This window comes from Myxocyprinus asiaticus, chromosome 30 (assembly GCF_019703515.2).
Source record: "Myxocyprinus asiaticus isolate MX2 ecotype Aquarium Trade chromosome 30, UBuf_Myxa_2, whole genome shotgun sequence".
In the NCBI taxonomy this organism is placed as follows: domain Eukaryota; kingdom Metazoa; phylum Chordata; class Actinopteri; order Cypriniformes; family Catostomidae; genus Myxocyprinus; species Myxocyprinus asiaticus.
This window is the reverse complement of record NC_059373.1, coordinates 25,490,803-25,510,135: the sequence shown is the minus strand read 5'-3', so window position 1 is coordinate 25,510,135 and position 19,333 is coordinate 25,490,803. Positions and strand designations below refer to the sequence as shown.

Genomic DNA, 19,333 nt, shown 5'->3' with positions numbered 1-19,333 from the left:
AAAATTTTGGCTAACCAATTAAGTAAGATTATGACATCTCTTATACATATAGATCAGGTGGGGTTTATTCGGGGCCGCAGCTCTTCTGTTAACATCAAGCGTTTCATCAATATCATGTGGTCAGTAGCAAATGATCAGTCTCCGGTCGCTGCCATCTCACTTGACGTCGAAAAGGCGTTTGATATGGTAGAATGGGATTAACATTTTAAGATTTTGGAAATGTATGGATTTGGGAGTACGTTTACTGATTGGATCAAGTTACTTTATAGACACCCTGTAGCTGCGGTACAAACAAATGGATTATTTTCAGATTATTTTACTCTGGATAGGGGCACCGTCAGGGTTACCCTCTTTCCCCATTATTGTTCTGTCTTACCCTGGAACCGTTAGCAGCCGCGATAAGAAAAGATGATGATTTTCCAGGGGTGATTGTGGGAGGTGTGGTGCATAAGCTTCTGCTTTATGCAGATGATATTTTATTATTCGTCTCTGACCCCACTAGATCTATGATTTGCCTCCACAGAATTATTAATTCCTTTTCCAAGTTCTCAGGATACAAAGTCAACTGGTCTAAATCCGAAGCTTTGGCTTTGACAGCGTACTGTCCAGTAACGGCCTTCCAGCCAGGCGCCTTCCAATGGCCCAAACAGGGCATTAAGTGTTTGGGCATTTTATTCCCGACAAATTGGTCTGATTTAGTCAGAGTTAATTTTGACCCTTTAATAAAATGGTTTTTGAGCGATGTAGTCAGATGGGCTTCATTACATTTATCGATGATTGGGAAGGTTAATGTTATTAAAATGAACTGTATTCCAAAATGTAACTACTTGCTACAGTCTCTCCCGGTAGATGTCCCCCTCTCTTATTTCAAGCAATTTGATAGCATAGCGAAGTCTTTCATTTGGAGTGGTAACCGCCCCAGACTACATTTCAATAAATTCCATAGGCCGATTGACAAAGGTGGGCTAGGCCTACCCAAGATTTTGTTTTATTATTATGCATTCGGTCTCAGACATTTGGCTCATTGGTCGCTTCCACCTGAAAGAGCCCCTCCCTGGTTCTGCATTGAACAAGAACTTCTTGCCCCTATTTTGCCATTGCACAGCCTTTCCATCAAACTGAATAGAGAAGTTAAATCACACCCCATTATTTCACATTTACACTCAGTATGGAGAAAAGTGTCCAGAGTGTTTAATTCAGATATTTATCTAAATGTTGCCTCAAGCCTATGGCTAAACCCCAAACTATGCATTAATAAGTCCCCTTTTTGTTGGCCTGAGTGGATTGTGAGGGGGGTTAATACACTCAGTGATCTTTACGAGAGCGGTGTGTTGAGATCCTTTGAAAGTCTGGTTCAATATTTTGGGATCCCCAGATCTCAGCTTTTTAGGTATCTTCAGTTACGCCATTTGCTCTGTACTATTTTTGGGAGTAGCATACACCCCCTAAAGCAGCAGATACTCTAGGAGAGGTGATTTCTGCTTTTGGAAAGGGCCATGAGTGTATTACTCCTTATTAATTCAGAGTCTGGGGGACGAAGTCTCAACCACTCTCATGAGATTATGGGAGAAAGATTTAAACCTGGAATTGGAGGAGAGAGAATGGGCTAGGATTTAAAAAAACATAAAGACTGCATCGAGAGATGCAAGGGTGTGCCTTAGGGTGATGGGGCGGTCATCGACGTAGGTGATAAATACATAAAAAATTGGGTCCTCACCAATGCGATGATAGGCAGGCAGATTGTTTTAAGGGGTTGGAAGTCGGTGGGATTACCCTCAATTTGGGAGTGGTGCGAGGAGATGGGAAGGATGGCAGCCTTCGAGGAGGTAACATGTAGAAGGCTGGGGATATGGGATTCTTTTATTGGGAAATGGGGTAGATATTTGAGATTTTTGGGGGGTTCTCGCAGTGGGTCTGTGGAGAGAGAGGTATAGTTTAGAGTTGTATGTTTATTATAGGTGTATGTGTATGTGTGTATGTATATATATATATATATATGTATGTGTGTGTGTGTGTGTGTGTGTGTGTGTATGTATGTGTGTATGTATGTATATGTGTATGTATGTATATGTATGTATATATGTGTATATGTATATGTATGTGTATATATATGTGTTATATATATATATATATATATATATATATATATATATATTTATTTATTATTTTATTCTCTGTAAATGTGTGTACTTATGTAAGACCACTGGGATGTTCGTTTGGGGTCGGGTGGGGTTCTTGATTGAGGAGGGGAAGTAGTGGGAGTTAATGTTAAATCATTATATATATGTTTTGTTTTTCTTTGTTTTGAAAATGAATAAAAATGTTAATCACTAAGTATGCAGGCAGCTGGCCGTGTGTACCGCTTGCGCATAGAACCTTTCCCCTCCCTGAGGGGAAGACGTGTGTTTTTTTCCCCCATGCAAGTCCATGAGACGGTGAACCCTGGATGTCCATTCTCCTTAGCCATACGGCAGGCAAATTCGGTGGAGGAATTCAAAGCCGGGCCCAGTATGTGTGCTAGTATACCCTGTACTGGGGTAGGTGCTCCACATGTGCTGGTTACCTCTGGTAACCCCTTGTGATGTATTTTCCACGGTACGGTTTTCCTGAGTGAAAATCTGTGTCTCCCTTCAGCAGGGTTCCCCCCTGCCACCGGTCACCGTGCTGTAGAGTTCCTCCCGTCCGGGTAGGACCTACCATGGGGCTTCTTCCACATGCGGCTGGTAAGCCCATGTGATGTATTCGCCACATGTTAACCTCCCCCTTGGCAGGATGTGGTCTCCGCGGTGTCTTCCCCTGTGGGAGTACGTATGGCCCCAGCCGAAATTTTTTCACTTTGTGGGAGAAAAAGAAAAAAAGAAAGAGAAAAGGTCGTGACTGGCGCAGCCTGTTCCTATTGTAGATATGTCTTGTTCCCCCCCACTGGGGTGCATCCATCGACACAACGTCGAGTGAGTGACAGATAGGGAATGTCTTGGTTACTGTCGTAACCTCCGTTCCCTGATGGAGGGAACGAGATGTTGTGTCCCTCTTGCCACAACGCTGAACTACCCACTGAAATGGTCGGGACCCTGTCTCAGCTCCTCAGCGCAAAACCTGAATGAGTGGTTGCGAGCCAGCTCCTTTTATACCTGTATGTCCAGGGGAGTGGCATGCAAATTCCACTCGCCAATTCCCATTGGCCTTTTCTCAAAGATCAGAGGTGTTTGGGGCTCCCAACAGTGACCCCTAGTGTCATTACATCGACACAACATCTCGTTCCCTCCATCAGGGAACGGAGGTTACGACAGTAACCAAGACGTTTTCATTTGCAGTTCTGACACAATACTTTCGTGTGGACAGGGCTAACAAAGAGGAGTTTTCATTGGATTGTGAGATTTTGAGTGATCATTTTTTGACCTGGAAGTAGAGTTAACCTGGAAGGGGCTTTGGTTCAGGTTTTGCGTGTAAAAGTGCAAGAACCTGTTAGCGGCTTCATAATTAATGTTTAGTGATATATTTAGGCGCTTGTTTTTTGTGTTATCTGTATTCTTTTCCACAACAATTTTGTCGCTATAAGCTTTCAGGAGCAGCATGACTACCCCTTTGTTAGCGCATGCGCTGCACTTAAATTCTGAAAGATTTAAACATATTATGAAAATCTTAATCAAGCATGGATCTTGTTTTCACAGGTTGTAGACCTTCAATGGTATTGCATTGCATGGGTATTCAATCCAAAGTATGTTTTTGTTGATAGTTTTTTTTTTTAACACTGCTTCAAGGGCCTGGGTAGCTCAGCGAGTAATGATGCTAACTACCACCCCTGGAATCACGAGTTCAAATCCAGTGTGTGCTGAGTGACTCCAGCCAGGTCTACTAAGCAACCAAATTGGCCCAGTTGCTAGGGAGGGTAGAGTCACATGGGGTAACCTCTTTGTGGTCGCGATTACTGGTTCTCGCTCTCAATGGAGCGCGTGGTAAGTTTTGTGTGGATCGCGGAGAGTAGCATGAGTCTCCACATGTTAAGAGTCTCTGTGGTGTCGTGCACAGTGAGCCACGTGACAGATTGATGCACAGATTGATGGTCTCAGAAGCGGAGGCAACTGAGACTTGCCCTTCGCCACCCGGTTGAGGTGATTAACCATGCCACCACGAGGACCTAAGTAAGTAGTGGGAATTGGGCATTCCAAATTGGAAGAAAAAGGGGATAAAATCTAAAAAAAAACACTGCTTCAGATGTGGCTTCTACAAAACCAGCTGAATGATTGATTGTAAAGTTTGAATGATTTTAACTTGATTAAATTCTGTCAGCAGCCATATTACCCTGCAGCTCTCACCTGGTTGCCCACTAAAGCTAAACAAGTTTGAGCATGGCCAGTACCTGGATGGGAGACCTCCTGGGGAAAACTAAGTTTGCTGCTGGAAGAGGTATTAGGGAGGCCAGCAGGAGTGCTTACCCTGCAGTCTGTGTGGGTCCTAACGCCCCAGTATATTGACGGGGACACTATAATGTAAAAAAGCACCGTCTTTTGGATGAGATGTTAAACCGAGGTCCTGACTCTCTGTGGTAATTAAAAATCCCAGGGCACTTCTCGTAAAGAGTAAGGGTATAACCCAGGTGTCCTGGCCAAATTCCCCCCAGTGGCCCTTTTCTATCATGGCCTCCTAATAATCTCCATCCCTGAATTGGCTACATCACTCTACTCTCCTCTCCATCAATAGCTGGTGTGTGGTGTGTGTTCTGGCACACTATGGCTACTGTTGCATCATCCAGGTGGATCTCATATTTACAAGGTAATATAAAAAATTTACAGAATACACAACACTCACTGAACAACATGTACACATAATACACAATATCCATATTACATAATACACACATTGTACCCAATATACAGACAACAAAACACAATGTACAGAAAATAATACACATATTGCTTTTTAAAGCATTACACCATTTAAAATATAATGTTCATGAGGACACCAACGCATTAGAGGCTTGTTTCTTTTAATTTATTCAGTGCTCCTGTACTGTACATTTCACTGCCTAGTACAATTTAATTACTATATTATAGTTATTACTAACTATATATCATTTGAAATGTCTTAACCTCAATCATCAGTAATAGACCACTGTTTTATAACTGAAATCATATAGCTAAAAAAATGCAAAATCAAGCAAGAGAATTATCATTCATGTACATTTTCAGACATCAGTTGACAATCATAATTTATCATCTAGAAAACTCACCTGTGTCTGGTCTAGGATTAAGTTCCATATTCTTTCCCTTAAAACAGCTGATAGATTAACAGATATTTACTCTTTTTTTTTTTTTAAACCAATAAATACACTAATATGATTTTTCTATACCTTCAAGTGTCCTTCCTCAGGGGAATTCGCCAGGGGGGAGCTGTCACGAGGAGCGTGAGGTCCGAGCCTCAGGGCGAGCAGAATTGCCAACAACTCGAGGCAGTTGATGTGCCAATGCAGTCATGGACCCATCCAGAGGCCGGCAGCTGCGTGCCCGTTGCAAACAGCGCCCCAGCCCATTTTGGAGGCGTCTGTCATGACCACGACGCGCCTGGAGACCAGTTCTAGAGGAACACCTGCCCGTAGAAACGAGAGGTCGGTCCAAGGGCTGAAAATATGGTGACAGACCGGTGTGATGACCACGCGACGTGTCCCGTGGTGCCATGCCCATCTCGGGACTCGAGTCTGGAGCCAGTGCTGAAGCGGCCTCATATGCATCAACCCGAGCGGGGTGGCCACCGCCGAGGATGCCATATGCCCCAGGAGCCTCTGAAAAATTTTCAGTGGAACTGCTGTTTTCTGTTTGAACGCCTTCAAACAGGCCAGCACCGATTGGGCACGCTCGTTCGTAAGGTGCATCCAACTCCAAACCGAGAAAAGAGATGCTCTGAACCAGGAGGAGCTTGCTCTTTTCCTAGTTGACCCGAAGCCCTAGTCGGCTGAGGTGTGAGAGCACCAGGTCCCTGTGTGCGCACAACATGTCTCGAGAATGAGCTAGGATTAGCCAGTCGTTGAGATAGTTGAGAACGCGAATGCCCACCTCCCTTAACGGGGCAAGGGAAGCCTCTGTGACCTTCGTAAAGACGCGAGGAGACAGGGACAGGCCGAAAGGGAGGACTTTGTACTGATACGCCTGACTCTCAGACGCAAACTGCAGGAAGGGTCTGTGTCGAGGAAGGATCGAGATGTGGAAGTACGCATCCTTCAGGTCTACCACCATGAACCAATCTTGATGCCGGACGCTCGCCAGAATGCGTTTTCACGTCAGCATCTTGAACGAGAGTCTGTGTAAAGCCTAGTTCAGAACTCACAGGTCCAAGATTGGCCGCAACCCACCGCCTTTTTTCGGTACGATGAAGTAGGGGCTGAAAAACCCCTTCTTCATCTCAGCTGGAGGGACAGGTTCTATCGTGTCCTTCCGTAGGAGGGTAGCGATCTCCGCGCAAGGTAGCAGCGTTTTCGTCTTTCACCAAGGTGAGGTGGACACCGCTGAACCTGGGCGGACGCCCGGCGAAGTGAATCGTGCAGCCGAGTCGGACGGTCCGAGGTGCCACACCACGTCTTGGCCGTGCTGAGTCTAAGGACATCGAAGCACTTACCTGGCTCCTTGTGACCACCCCCGGAACAGCCTGGGACGGGGGAGGAAGAGGCCTGTCCTTGTGACCCGTGGAGACTGTCACATCGGGGGCAGATTTGTGCCACAGCTGGGTGCTCAGGGGCGGGAGACCGCCGCTGGAGCGCCAAACCTGCCAAATAGAGTGGTGGACGGTGGTCGTGATGACGGCCGTGCACACTGGATACGTGACCCAGGGAACAAGGAAACCGCTCTTGCTGAGCTCTTGAGTTCTGCAGCCACTTGGGCATGCAGCGCAATTAAATGCAAAAGGTAACAAAAAGATGGAGATCTGCTTACCAGCTCCAGAGCAGCGGGTTTCGTTGTCCCTGGGTTGCCCGTCTCAAGGGCGCTTTGAAGCCTTTCACGGGTTCTGTGCAGCTGCGAGACGGGTGGCGTCTGCTTCCTGCGGTGGGCTCCATGCCAGGGCCGGGCCGAAGGGGCGGGCTGCGGTGGAGCCGGTGCAGTCACTGCAGGGGGACGCCCTTGGCGATGAGTAGACGGGGTGTGGGATCTTGAGCCGCGCCGGGGCAGGATATGCCGGCTAGCATCCATCTACTGCTCTACCATCGAAAAGTGCTGGGCAAAGTCCTCGACGGTGTCGCCGAATAGGCCCGCCTAGGAAATGGGGGCAGCAAGGAATCGTGTCTTGTTGGCCTCACCCATCTCGACCAGGTTGAGCCAAAGTTGGCGCTCCTGGACCACTAGTGTGGCCATCGTCTGCCCGAGAGACCGTGCCATGACCTTCGTCACTCGGAGAGCAAGGTTGGTCGCCGAGCACAGTTCCTGCATCAATCCCGGGGCGGAACTACCCTCGTGCAGTTCCTTTAGAGCCTTGGCAGACTTGCAGGAGAGCCATGGCGTGCAGGGTGGAGGCGGCTTGTCCAGCAGCACTGTAGGCCTTGGCCGTCAGAGACGACGTAAACCTACAGGCCTTGGACGGGGTCTTTGGGCACCTGCGCCAGGTGGCGGTGCTCTGCGGGCATAGGTGCACCGCGAGCGCTTTTATCCACCGGTGGATTGCCGAATAGCCCTTGGCCGCCCCACCATCAAGGGTAGTTAGGGCGGGGAAGCTGAAAAGATCGGGACCGAGCAGTAAAAAGTGCCTCCTGCGACCTTGTCAGCTCTTCATGCACTTCCGGGAAGAAAGGAATGGGGTGGGGTGTGGCTTTGAGCGGTGGCGCGAGCCCAGGAACCAATCACCGAGCTGCGAGGGTTCAGGGAAGAGCAGTGAGTTCCACTCTAGCCGACCCGGGAAAGCATGTCGTCATCTCCGCATCAGCCTGTTACTGGGCAATCGACCCCGAAGGGAGGAGCCCAGCTGAGGCTTCCGACTGGACGAGCCCGCTCTCCAATGCTGCGCTCGAGAGCTCATCACTTTCGCGAACTCTGAATAAGAGGTCGAACTCGCCGTGAGACGAGCCGGCGGACTCCTCCGGAAGCCCGATCGGGGTAGACGAGCGTGCTGGGGAATGGGAGGTCCACGGGGTATACCCGGCGGAGGTGGTCCCAATGGGGTCCCCAAATCGCCCCCAGTGCTAGACGCGCTGGCCTCATACCCGTGGGTAAAAGGACCGAGGCGGGAGCCTCTGAGGTGGCTTGCTTTCTTACGAAGGCGAGCCACGACCGCAATGTTGCCATTGACATATTCTCGCAATGAGAACATGACCATGCACGAACGCTGTCTCCGCGTGAGCAGTGCCCAGACACAAAAGACAGTGATCGTGACCGTCAGAAGGCGAGAGATAATGAGCGCAACCAGAAATAACACACAATCGGAAAAGCATCTTTAAAAATATGCGTCTTTAAAAAGACGTTCCGTGTGTGTCGCTCTTTTAGAGAAATATACTCTTTTAGAGAAATATACTCTTTTATTTCTGCCGAAGCACCCAGGGGCATTCTCTGCAGTGCACCAGTGCAGAGGGGGGAGAAGCTGCTGAAATGCGCCGTCAGATCCAGCAGAGGTGAATGAACAGTAGTATTCAGCTCAATGAGCATGACCGTTCGGCTCCGAAGAGAAAATCTGAATGAGTGGTTGCATACCAGCTCCTTTTATACCCGTATGTCCGGGTGAGTGGCATGCAAATACCACTCGCCAATTTTCATTGGCCTTTTATCAAAGACCAGAGGTGTCTCGGGCTCCCAAGAGTGACCCCTAGTGTCACTACATCGACACAACGTCGAGTGAGTGACAGATAGGGAACTCTATTCCCAGGTCAAAGAATTGTCACTCAAAATCTCACAAGCCAATAAAACGCCTTTTTGTTATCCCCATCCACACGAAAGTATTGTGTCAGAACTGCGAATGAAAGTTCAGGGAGCGTAAATGAAAACTTTGGAATTGTGACTGAAAACAGGAGAAGCACATTCATAAGTCCTGATCAGCGAACACAAACAGAGAATTTCGTTAACAAAGTATGCCGTTTATTTGAAGACTAAGTGAAAATATTGCCTTTGAATTAAAACAAAATTCCATTTCAGATTTTTCATTCTCAGTTTGTATTTTTATTCATTTCTAGAAAAGTTACATTCGAAACAATTGTCACAAAATTATTCCCATACTCTTCTAGTGTGTGTACTTGACATAACTGGCGCCCACTTCATACATCCACAAAAAATCAGCTTGAAAAGTCATGGGGAAAATGTGTCATAAAGTTAGTTATGCCAACAGCTCTAGGATAATTTGTTTACAGATGGCAATTGATCTGATATAAAAAAGACATTAATACATTTTCAAGAGTGACTTAAAGGTGCACTCAGTAAAAAATGTTTTTTATATGTCAAAGTGACTTCCATTGGCTTACACTGACACCCAGTGGGCTGGATGCTGCATCATTCAAACAGTTGTTTTCTGTTACCAATGTCATTGAAGAAATTGCCTATGCACAGTAAACCAGGATTAATTTAATCCATGAATGAAATTGTCCAATAACAGGGTAGTTACTGAGATTAAGCAAGCAGTATTCAGATGGTCATGTGATGCTAACATGGCTGCCCCCATGAGGCGCCCCTGCACCCATGTAGAATAAAACAGCTTTTATAAGGTTACTGATATGACTGAACTATTCATCTCACATGAGTAGTCATGATTTTATACATATGTTTCAAAATGACTATTTATTTCTTTAGAAGTAAAACTTTTTAAATGAGGAAAAATACTGAGTATACCTTTAAGTGTTCAAATACTTCTTGGGGCCACTATATTTCGCATTCACAACCATAAGAGCATTAGGAAAATGTACTCTACGTGCCCTCAAGTGGTACAATAATCTATAGCATAGGCCTACAATCTCAAAAAGTTTTGTAAAATGGTTGTGATCAATATTTCAAACGTAAATGTAAAAAAATACATGTAATAGTTTTGCAAAGTCTTTTATAACTACCTCTTTTTTAATTCATATTGAATGGGTGAAAAACTAGAACAATAAACCTGAACAATAAAAACACAGGGGTTGGTATGTTAATGATATTTTTCCTCTCATTAATTTTTTCTTTTTTTTTTTTTTATGTGTTATGCCATATTTTTTGAAGTACCATGTAAATACAATACCAATCTGCCTGTTTTTAAGATGAAAAGAGTCAATCTTCTTGTTCTTTTTTCTTTCTTTCTTTTTTTTTTTTTTTTTTTTAATAAAACGTTCTCCCTGCAGTTTTTATTTGCTACTACGCCAATTGACCTAAGTTTATAAGTGTGAAATATGTTGTAAATAGTTTCAATTGGGTAAACTATTTGTAACATGACAGCCACCTGGAAGTCACAATATCAACCAGACCATGATTCCATCTTTTGCAGTGTCCACTAGATGGTAGTGAGTACACAGCATTTCCGCAGAGATTTTCTGTCTGTAGGCTTGTTATAAACCAGCTTTCAATAACAATTTTAACCATCGAGTTCAAAAGTATTAAAGTGATTTAACAGAATTGTATGCAGCATCACCTAGGAGATTAAAAAAGTATAGGAGAGTATTATAAATCATATACTATAATAATCAAATAGAAAGTAATACCATAATTACTTTGCCAGTGACAATCTCAAATTGCTCTCAAAACAAGAAAACAATCTTTTCTATGTATTTACATTTTTATATTTCACATTTAAATAAAAAATAAAAAATCATTTTTATGTTATATGAATAGCATGGAGTATGTTATCATGACTCATCATTAAATGAGTCAAAAAATAAATAAATAAATAAATAAATAAATAAAAATAGGTAACTGGATGCATGACACAGCAGCAGAAGAAAAAAAAAGTTCTTTGCACTGAGGAACATTTACACACACATGCAAACCAGATAACTGATGTAAACAGCTACCAGATGCTGAGAGAAGCAATCCGTCCAAACAGGCCAATCAAGGGCAATCTTTATCAGCAGACCACAGACATGCCAAGATTTGGATGGCCATCAACAGAGAGATAGTTTATACAATGGGGTTCAAAAGTCTACATGTAAAAGTGCTTCTATTTTGCACTTTTCTCTTTACAAATTACATTTTCAGCATAACAGTTTGAGTGAAAATTTTTAGTATGACAGTGTCTCATCTTGTGTGCTTCAGTGGAAGCAAGAAAATCTGACCTTTTGTACAAAGGGGTACATGGTCAATGTCACAAATTTTGATTAGTGACCAAGAAATAACTTTGATGGTTAAATATTTATTATTAATTTTACATCATGTTTCTGGGTTAAAACATTTCTAAAGCTTTCTTTTTATTTCCATGAATCCCAGATTTATTTATGTGGACTTTTAAACCCTACATATATTTCTTGTTTGTTTGTTACTTTGTTTTTGTTGATTTCAAATCTAATTTTATCAACATCAGATATAGTCACAGATATGACCTAAAGATTTGATATATTGCACCATTCCAAAGTTTGTTTGATAAATAAAGTCATCTGTCTATATTAATAAAGTCCTTTGAATTAGTCACATGATAAATCTGATGGGTGAGTGAATTAAGTGGGCCAGAACTATCTCTAAAGAGTAAAGACCTTCAGTCAGTAGGCAAACCAATTACATCCCAGAAAAATCTACAATAGCACTTAAGAGTTCAGAACTTTATTCAATTATCTTTCACTTTATTCTTTCCAGTCCTTCTCTCTCTGTACAAGTGGAATAGAGACCTCCTAACATCAGTAGATGACTAAGACTGAAAGAGTGCTTTCCACCTGACACATACAATGGCTTTGTTATTAGCCCCAGGCTCTCGTGACCCCTCCTTTTTGTTTCTGACACCATTTCACACCCACCTTTCCCCTTTGATTCCCTCCCTGGCAGCCTCAGCTTTGGCGTATATGAATCTGTGATATACTGCTCCAATGGGATGAGACTTCACCTCACCCTGTCCTTCTCTCTCTCCTCTTTCTCCCTCAATGACACAATCACAATCAGCATTGGGGGTAATGCGTTATAAGTAATACGCTTTACGTAATCAGATTTCTTTTTTTGAGTAACGAGTAAAGTAATGCAATATTTTTTATTTTAGACCATAATGTCTGTTACTTTTTAAATAAGTAACGTGTTGCTTTTGTACACCTTTCCTTTCCCCGTACTGCGATAAATCAGGAAAGTGTGCAAACTTCGGGAGGAGATGCATGATGCATGATGGGCATTGCCATGCTTATCAGCAATGGGCAGAGCACAACAAGTCTTCTTTTAGCCCACCCCAAGATTAATGTTTAAATCCTGCAAAATAATGCTAGTAAAGGAATGTAAATATGAACGCTTCAGTGGAATCCTGTTGTACTCATTATTTGCAGGGGTTGATTTTTTTGTGCACTGGAGCTTACATGAGCAGCCGTCATAAACTTTGCCGTTGTCATGACAATCACAGCAAAATGTGTCCTCATAAGGCAATACTTTGTTAAAAATGTTACATTCGGGTAAGTGAAACTTTGATTCTCGTAACTGATTCATGCAGGCTGCATTTAAAATTGTGTAAACACACATTTTCATAGTATAATATAGCACAGGCATAAACCAGGAGAAGTCTTCCTGTGGCCACGGCATTATTATACAGTTACATACAACGTGGAATGATCGCTGACTGTTTGTGCATCCGAATTGCTTTGTTTTAAAGCTGCCCTTAACTACTTCTCTAGGATCAGTTTGCATCCAAATTGCTCTGTTAAAACCTTTGACATTCAACATTCGGTTGAGTGAAATGCGACTTATTCATGTGTAAATACACGCTGCATTAAAAAAATCAGTAAACGCGTTTAGGCAGAGAGAATACAAGACTAGCCTTCCACTGGCCATGGCATGAGGGTGAAATACTCACTCAATTCACGGACTTATGTAACCAAACTGCTCCATGTAACAGCTCTCCGTAACTGGGAGAATGGGATGAGAAAAGCTGATGCTGGATCAGTGGCTCCGAGCAACGTTCTACATCGATTGTGTATGCAGAGAAAATGTCTTAAATTCTTAAAATATTCTACATTTTTGTTTTATAATAAACAAGTAATGTGATTTATTAAACATAATGTAAATGTAAAGTACGCATCATGGATCAACTCAAAACAAGCTTTCACTGAGATGACTTAAGTGAAAAATATTCATTTATTCATCAGACTTATTCCTTGAACATGTTAGGTTGGTGTAACAAGGTTCGTTGTTGGGTGGAAAGGAGAAAACAGGGACCGGGTGAACAATCAACGTAAATCTTTTATTAATGTGACTTTCCAGTCTAAACACACAAGTTTGGCTTTTCAGCATGATACACACACTCAGGTCAGACTCCTCTCCTCTGGTGTTCTCTCCCTCTTTATACATAACTCTCCCCAGCATTTCTGCAATGAGACACAGCTGTTAATCATGAATGAATGAATGAATGAATGTTACATTTATATAGTGCTTTTCTGACACTACACTTAAAGCACTTTACACAGTGAACAGAGGGTTCTCCTCAACCACCACCAGTGTGCAGCATCCACCTGGATGATGCATCAGCAGCCATAGTGCACCAGTACACTCACCTCACACCAGCTATTGGTGGAGAGGAGAGAGTAGAGTTATAGAGCCAATTAGTGGATGGGGATTATTACAAGTCCATGATTGAGATGGGCCAATGGGGGGCAATTTAGCCAGGACACCAGGGTACACCCCTAATCTTTACAAGAAGCGCTCTAGGATTTTTAATGACCACAGAGAGTCAGGACCACGGTTTAACGTCTCATCCAAAGGATGGTGCCTTTTTACAGTATAGTGTCCCTGTCACTATACTGAGGCATTAGGACCCACACAGACTGCAGGGTAAGCACCCACTGCTGGCCTCCCTAATACCACTTCCAGCAGCGGCCTTAGTTTTCCCCAGGAGGTCTCCCATCCAGGTACTGACCAGGCTCAACCCAGCTTAGCTTCAGTGGGCAACCGTTCTTGAGCTACAGGTTGATATGGCTGCAAGAGTCATCAAGAGCGCGCTCAGGTGTTAACCCTTACTGCTCTCCCTCTCTCCGGACAAACGCTCAACCACGCCCCCACCTCTACAGTTGGCATCCCCCACTGAATTCTATCCTGACTTCTGAAAAACATCTCGAGTTGACTTTGACATTGTTGATGGGCTCCACATATGATGACATATGATGCAGATTCAGATGTTGAACTTTGTTGCATTTGGTAAGACAGTGGTTATTCTTCATTATTCATGTTGGCTGCCATGTTGATGGAAAAACAAATCATGCATATTCCTGTTATTGAGACTTTACTATAAATATGACATGAAGACCTACTGATTGTAGACTTTCTAAATATCTGTTTGTTTAGTGTTGTACCGTAGCTAGTATGACCTGTAATGTCTCTTGTATGCAATGCATGGCTTATTTGTATGGAATGCATAGCACAGCAAAAGAAGAGTGGCTGTGAGAAAAAAGTAACGCAAAAATAATGCAAAAGTAACGTAATGCTTTACTTTATATAAAAGTACATTTTTAATTAATTCAGTTACTTTTTTAAGGAGTAACGCAATATTCTAACGAGTTACTTTTAAAAGTAACGTTACCCAATACTGGTCACAATGCCCTCTCATATATCATAGAGGGGAGAGGAGACACTGAACGGCAAACCATTCTTGTTCTCTCTCATTGTTCATTCTAAATGATCTCAGTCTGAAAACTTCTGGCTGGACTCCCTGAGTGTTTCTGTGCCTGGAGAATCTCAATTGCTTGAGCTGGAGACAGGAATTGAAATCTGTGCATAGTCGGGCATCTTCCAAGGGGAAGTGTCTATGTGGCATTCTATGGACTGTGAAACAAGAACTTTAAATGTCACCTTAACTATGACAGAATAGAAAGGTACTGCATTTTAAAGATGAACTGTGTAATTTCTGTGCCACTTGGAGAGCACTTCCCCTGTCTGTTATTGGTCAAACAAAAATACACTCCCACCCCAAACTCATGCCATTGGTTGAACCAATGTTGCTATAGGGCTAATTGGAATGCTCAAACAAACAGAGCTATGTTTTGATGGAGCCACAGTATTTAAACTTTTGGAGTAAACAGCCTACAAATGGCTTACTCATAGCTGTATCTGGATATTAAGCTAGGATAGAAAAAGGTTTAATCAGAAAAAATTACATTAACTTAAAATTTATGGTGTGTAAAATTACTGACAGAATTTTTGACACCCAAAATGAAGAGTTGTCATTACACCATCAACTAAGTCATGTAGTTTTACAAAGTCTAGTGCTCAGGATTTTGTTAATCCTTACCAACACTTACCAAGATACTGGCCTTTGCCTTCTCTGAAGGGTGGCCCAACAGGCCCCTTCATCACGGGCTGCGCGTATTTCATCTGAGGCATTGGGGCGTAACCTCCACCCAGGACATGGTTCACCAGTGTTAGCAGGACAAAGGGCAGAGCCAGCATTGTCATTGATCGTTGGGGTTACGAGCTTCAAAACTGCAAAGAGAGAGAGAGATAAAGATCATTGATTCACTGTTTTTCCTTTTTGGTTCAAAATGTCCTTTTACTTCAGTATTTTACCTCATATCTACCTAATTTTGCATAACATCTGAAGATAATACTTGAAGGGGTCATCATAACATCTTTATATTTATAATTTGAACCCCCCAAGGTCCACCAATAATATAAGTAATACATTTTAACTGCTCCATCCTTGGGATCCTAGGGAAGGATCTGCAGAGCAGCAGGTGCTACACACAACCAGGAACAGCATGTTTTGACAGACTTTCTGACATATTATCGTTAGTTCTTCTGGTGTTTCGGCATAAAAGTATCTATTTGGCCTTCTTGTTATTATGTATCACCCAATAGTTTGACATGTAAATGTGAGCAATCATGTATTAATGATCATTCTGCATAAGAAAGTTGCGGAAACTTGAGTCTTTTTTGCAGTTAGGGTTAGGGTTTAAAAAAGAAAAAGAAAAAAGATCAATGATTTTAATTTGATTCCTAATTATGGGACTCCTTTAAAGGGGTCATGACAGAAGGAATCAAATTTTCCTTGAGTTTTTAACACATGGAGAAAGAGGACATTGTACTATAAAAATATAGTATAGGATTCAGAACTCAAAACTTCCTCCTCACTGAAAAATTTTTTTTGTTGAAACCAAGCTGCCAAATAACTCTGTCATTTCAATGTCACACTGTGGTAGACATTTGCATCTGACTGCCTCCACAACAACACATCGATGCCTACTTTACCTTATCACTTCTGTAGCCCCGCCCAGTAGCAGTGAGATGGAAAACACAGAGCTGGTCAGTCAAGAGCAGAGAGCCACTCACAACAGTGGGCATTTACTGTCAAGTCTTAAAGGAGCAGCAGCACCAAAACAGAGCATTACTGACAGAGGGTCAGAATGAGGGTAGAAAATTATTATGTTTAACAAATATATGACTGTTTTTTTTTTTACTAATATTATAAGTGAACCTATTAACATATGAACATATTAAAATAACAAAAAAAGGCATGTCATGACCCTTTTAAAGCATAAAGGTCACCCGAGTGAAAGTGTACCAAAGGTTGAAAGAAAGGTTTAAAGGAGCTATGCCAAAGCAATCAGGAATAAGCAACTCACAACATACCATTCTCACCCACCTCTACTTATAAATCGAGTTCTTCACTGTTCTTAACTCCCATCTATTTTTTGTCAACCGTGATGAAGCATTTGAAGTTTCTAAAATTCCCTTTACTTGTTTATGTTGGCTTTGCCAATGTGCTTGATTGGTCTTCAAAATCCAATGCCAGTCAGCATTACTGCCAGTGGGTGTAACATTGAGTGAGAGTGGCATACATCAACAGCTCTCCTTGTGCTAGCCTAATCAGTGATGACTGGCACAGGACCGAACACATTAAAGATACAAAACACTGAGAAAATAACACTCAAGACCAGTCCAAAAAGGAGAAAGCAAAAGCAAAAACTTAAGTTAAACTTCAGAGGCGAAATGTTATTTTAGGCCTTGTTTCAGTACTTCATGGAAAATCACAGAATCCTTGGGTTCACGCATAGTTTTTTGGTGTAGAAAAGCTGCCTTGTCAGAGGTACATGGATTCATTCCGGGGCATGCAGAGATGCTTGCAATAAGAGCCAGGAGGGTCTTCCTACACGGTTGGCTGTCGGACAGGTCACTGGGTAGAGTTATTGAACCCATCCAGGTTCAGGCCCGGGCGGAGAGGTATGAATGCCAAAGCCTAGGCAGGGCTCTGTGCTCTTATGTCTGGCCGTTTGTTTAACCAGTCATTCCCCAAGACATCTGCAGCTGTTTGTTTTAATTTACTGCAGGAAGGAATGATAATTTCATCCTCATGTTACTCGCACCAAATATTTACATAGATATGATCAGGTGCATGGGAGAGACCACTGACTCAGGGGAGAGGGGTGGTGATGGCATCACGTTGGGTTCTAACAGGCTGTTCTTATCCACATTTCCATTTCTGGTTTATGCACTCAGTCAGGCATTGCCAGTTGTCATGGATGTCTCTTTTTTCACCTGTTCGATAACATCTTTATCAGTGGTTCTCATATGTTTTTGCTTCAGGACCCAGATTTTACATTTGTCAACAAGAGGTGACCCAAAATGGTACCTAAAACATGCTTACCTTGTTTCAAGTAAACCCTTTTTTAATGTTGTCTGGGTAATATTTTCTTTTGTCTTACCTAGTTCTACCAATTTAGCTAACTTTTGCCTAGTGAGAGGAAAGGTTTTCTTCTCCCTTTTAAAAGTTGATAGCATATTTATTTAGCTATTTTAGGTATGCACAATTACATGCTAAGTAAGTTATGGTTAGTTACAGTTAGAATCGCATTACTTGCATTTAGCAGTGTTTTTTCCTGCTCTTTGTAATATTTTAAGACAATTAAAGCAGTGCTTGCCCATGCAAAACACACTGCCACTATGCTAGGATGTTCTGGGTGCTTTCTTAGTCATTCTAAGAAGGACATTCTTAGTGGTTGCTGGGTGATTGCTTCCTGGCCTTATTCAAAAGAGCCCACCCCACCTTTCTATGATGTTTTGGCCTCCTAAATATGGCTCAAGTCCCCTTTTAATTGCAAGTCTTTTTTTTGCCCATTTTATCATCGGCCTGTCAAGTCCGATTGCTTAGAATTAGTAATAGGAGTCTCTCCTCAACAAGCTGCAAGATCTGAGGTATCAGAACAAATCTGCAACCCATTTTTAGGTCACAATCACTATTCTAGACAATTTTCCTTGTGGATGAGCTATGATTTGCTCTGACTGAACATGACAAGTGGTTTATTGATTGAAATGTCTCCCTGTCCTTCATCTAAGCACACAGTGTTCTCATAAGAGCGTTCAGTCTGTGTAGCTTGAGAGACGGAGAATAAACTCTGCTGAGGGAAGCCTTTCAAAAATTCTGTCTAAAAGCACATGGACATCCTATCCGTGGCCTTCACAGTTCACAGGTTTTGGTTTGCCGTTCTCAGTGGACCTGGCCAAGCCAAGACACATTCATAACCTACCTCACTTCCTATTTCAATGTGCTGTGACAGCTGAACTCTCCCTCTCGCAACCACAGGTTTAAACACAAAAACCCACTAGTCAGCCTGACTGTATCTACAAGCATGAGACCCACAGGTCTGCTCAACTTTCTCCACAGTGCTGCAGCTCAGCAAGGGCCTATTTAAACCCTAACCAAAGGTTAATAGTATAAACCAATTTCCCAGTTTAAACAGCTAGAGGCTCCTATAAGGACCACAGGAAAGGTCAGGACAATTAAAGGGATAGTTCACCCAAAAAATTAAAATTCTATCATCCTTTACTCACCCTCACATCATTCCAAACAGTTATAGCTTTCTTTCCTCTGCAGAACACATAAGAGAAAGGAGGTTTTGTTTCCTATGTTCTTAGCCAGGGCCGCCGATAACTGGACCTTTTGTCCTTGGCCCGGGCTTGAGGGGGGCCCGACCGGACTGGAGTGGGGGGGGGGGGCCCACAGAAAGGCTGTTCCTTATTGTAGAGCGCATCTTCAGTGGGAGATGCTGATATAAACACGGAGACAGTGCGCAAAAGCAAAAGCTGCCAGAGTAGCGCACGTTGATGGAATAACTGACTGGAGTGGGGCCCACTGAATACATTTTGTACCAGGCCCAAGCTTTTCCAACTGCAGCCCTGTTCTTAGCAATGAAATTTAACTATTTCCTTCAGGCCGGGGAGCCCCGGAATGACGTACACCCCTCTGCATTTTGGTGGATGGTAGGGGTCTCCTCCACCCCTGGCAGCGGTTCTCCTAC

The 19,333-nt window shown here is 43.0% G+C and overlaps 1 protein-coding gene across 1 annotated transcript in view; it reads right to left on the bottom strand.

Annotated features, from left to right (window-relative positions):
• The window catches only part of LOC127420811 (collagen alpha-2(VIII) chain-like), a 106,464-nt gene that overhangs the window by 12,395 nt on the left and 74,736 nt on the right, over positions 1-19,333 (bottom strand). The window contains exon 2 of the mRNA XM_051663361.1: positions 15,341-15,521. Coding sequence (XP_051519321.1) covers positions 15,341-15,494 — 154 coding nt within the window. The 5' untranslated portion in view covers positions 15,495-15,521. The remainder of the gene's footprint in view (positions 1-15,340; positions 15,522-19,333) is intronic.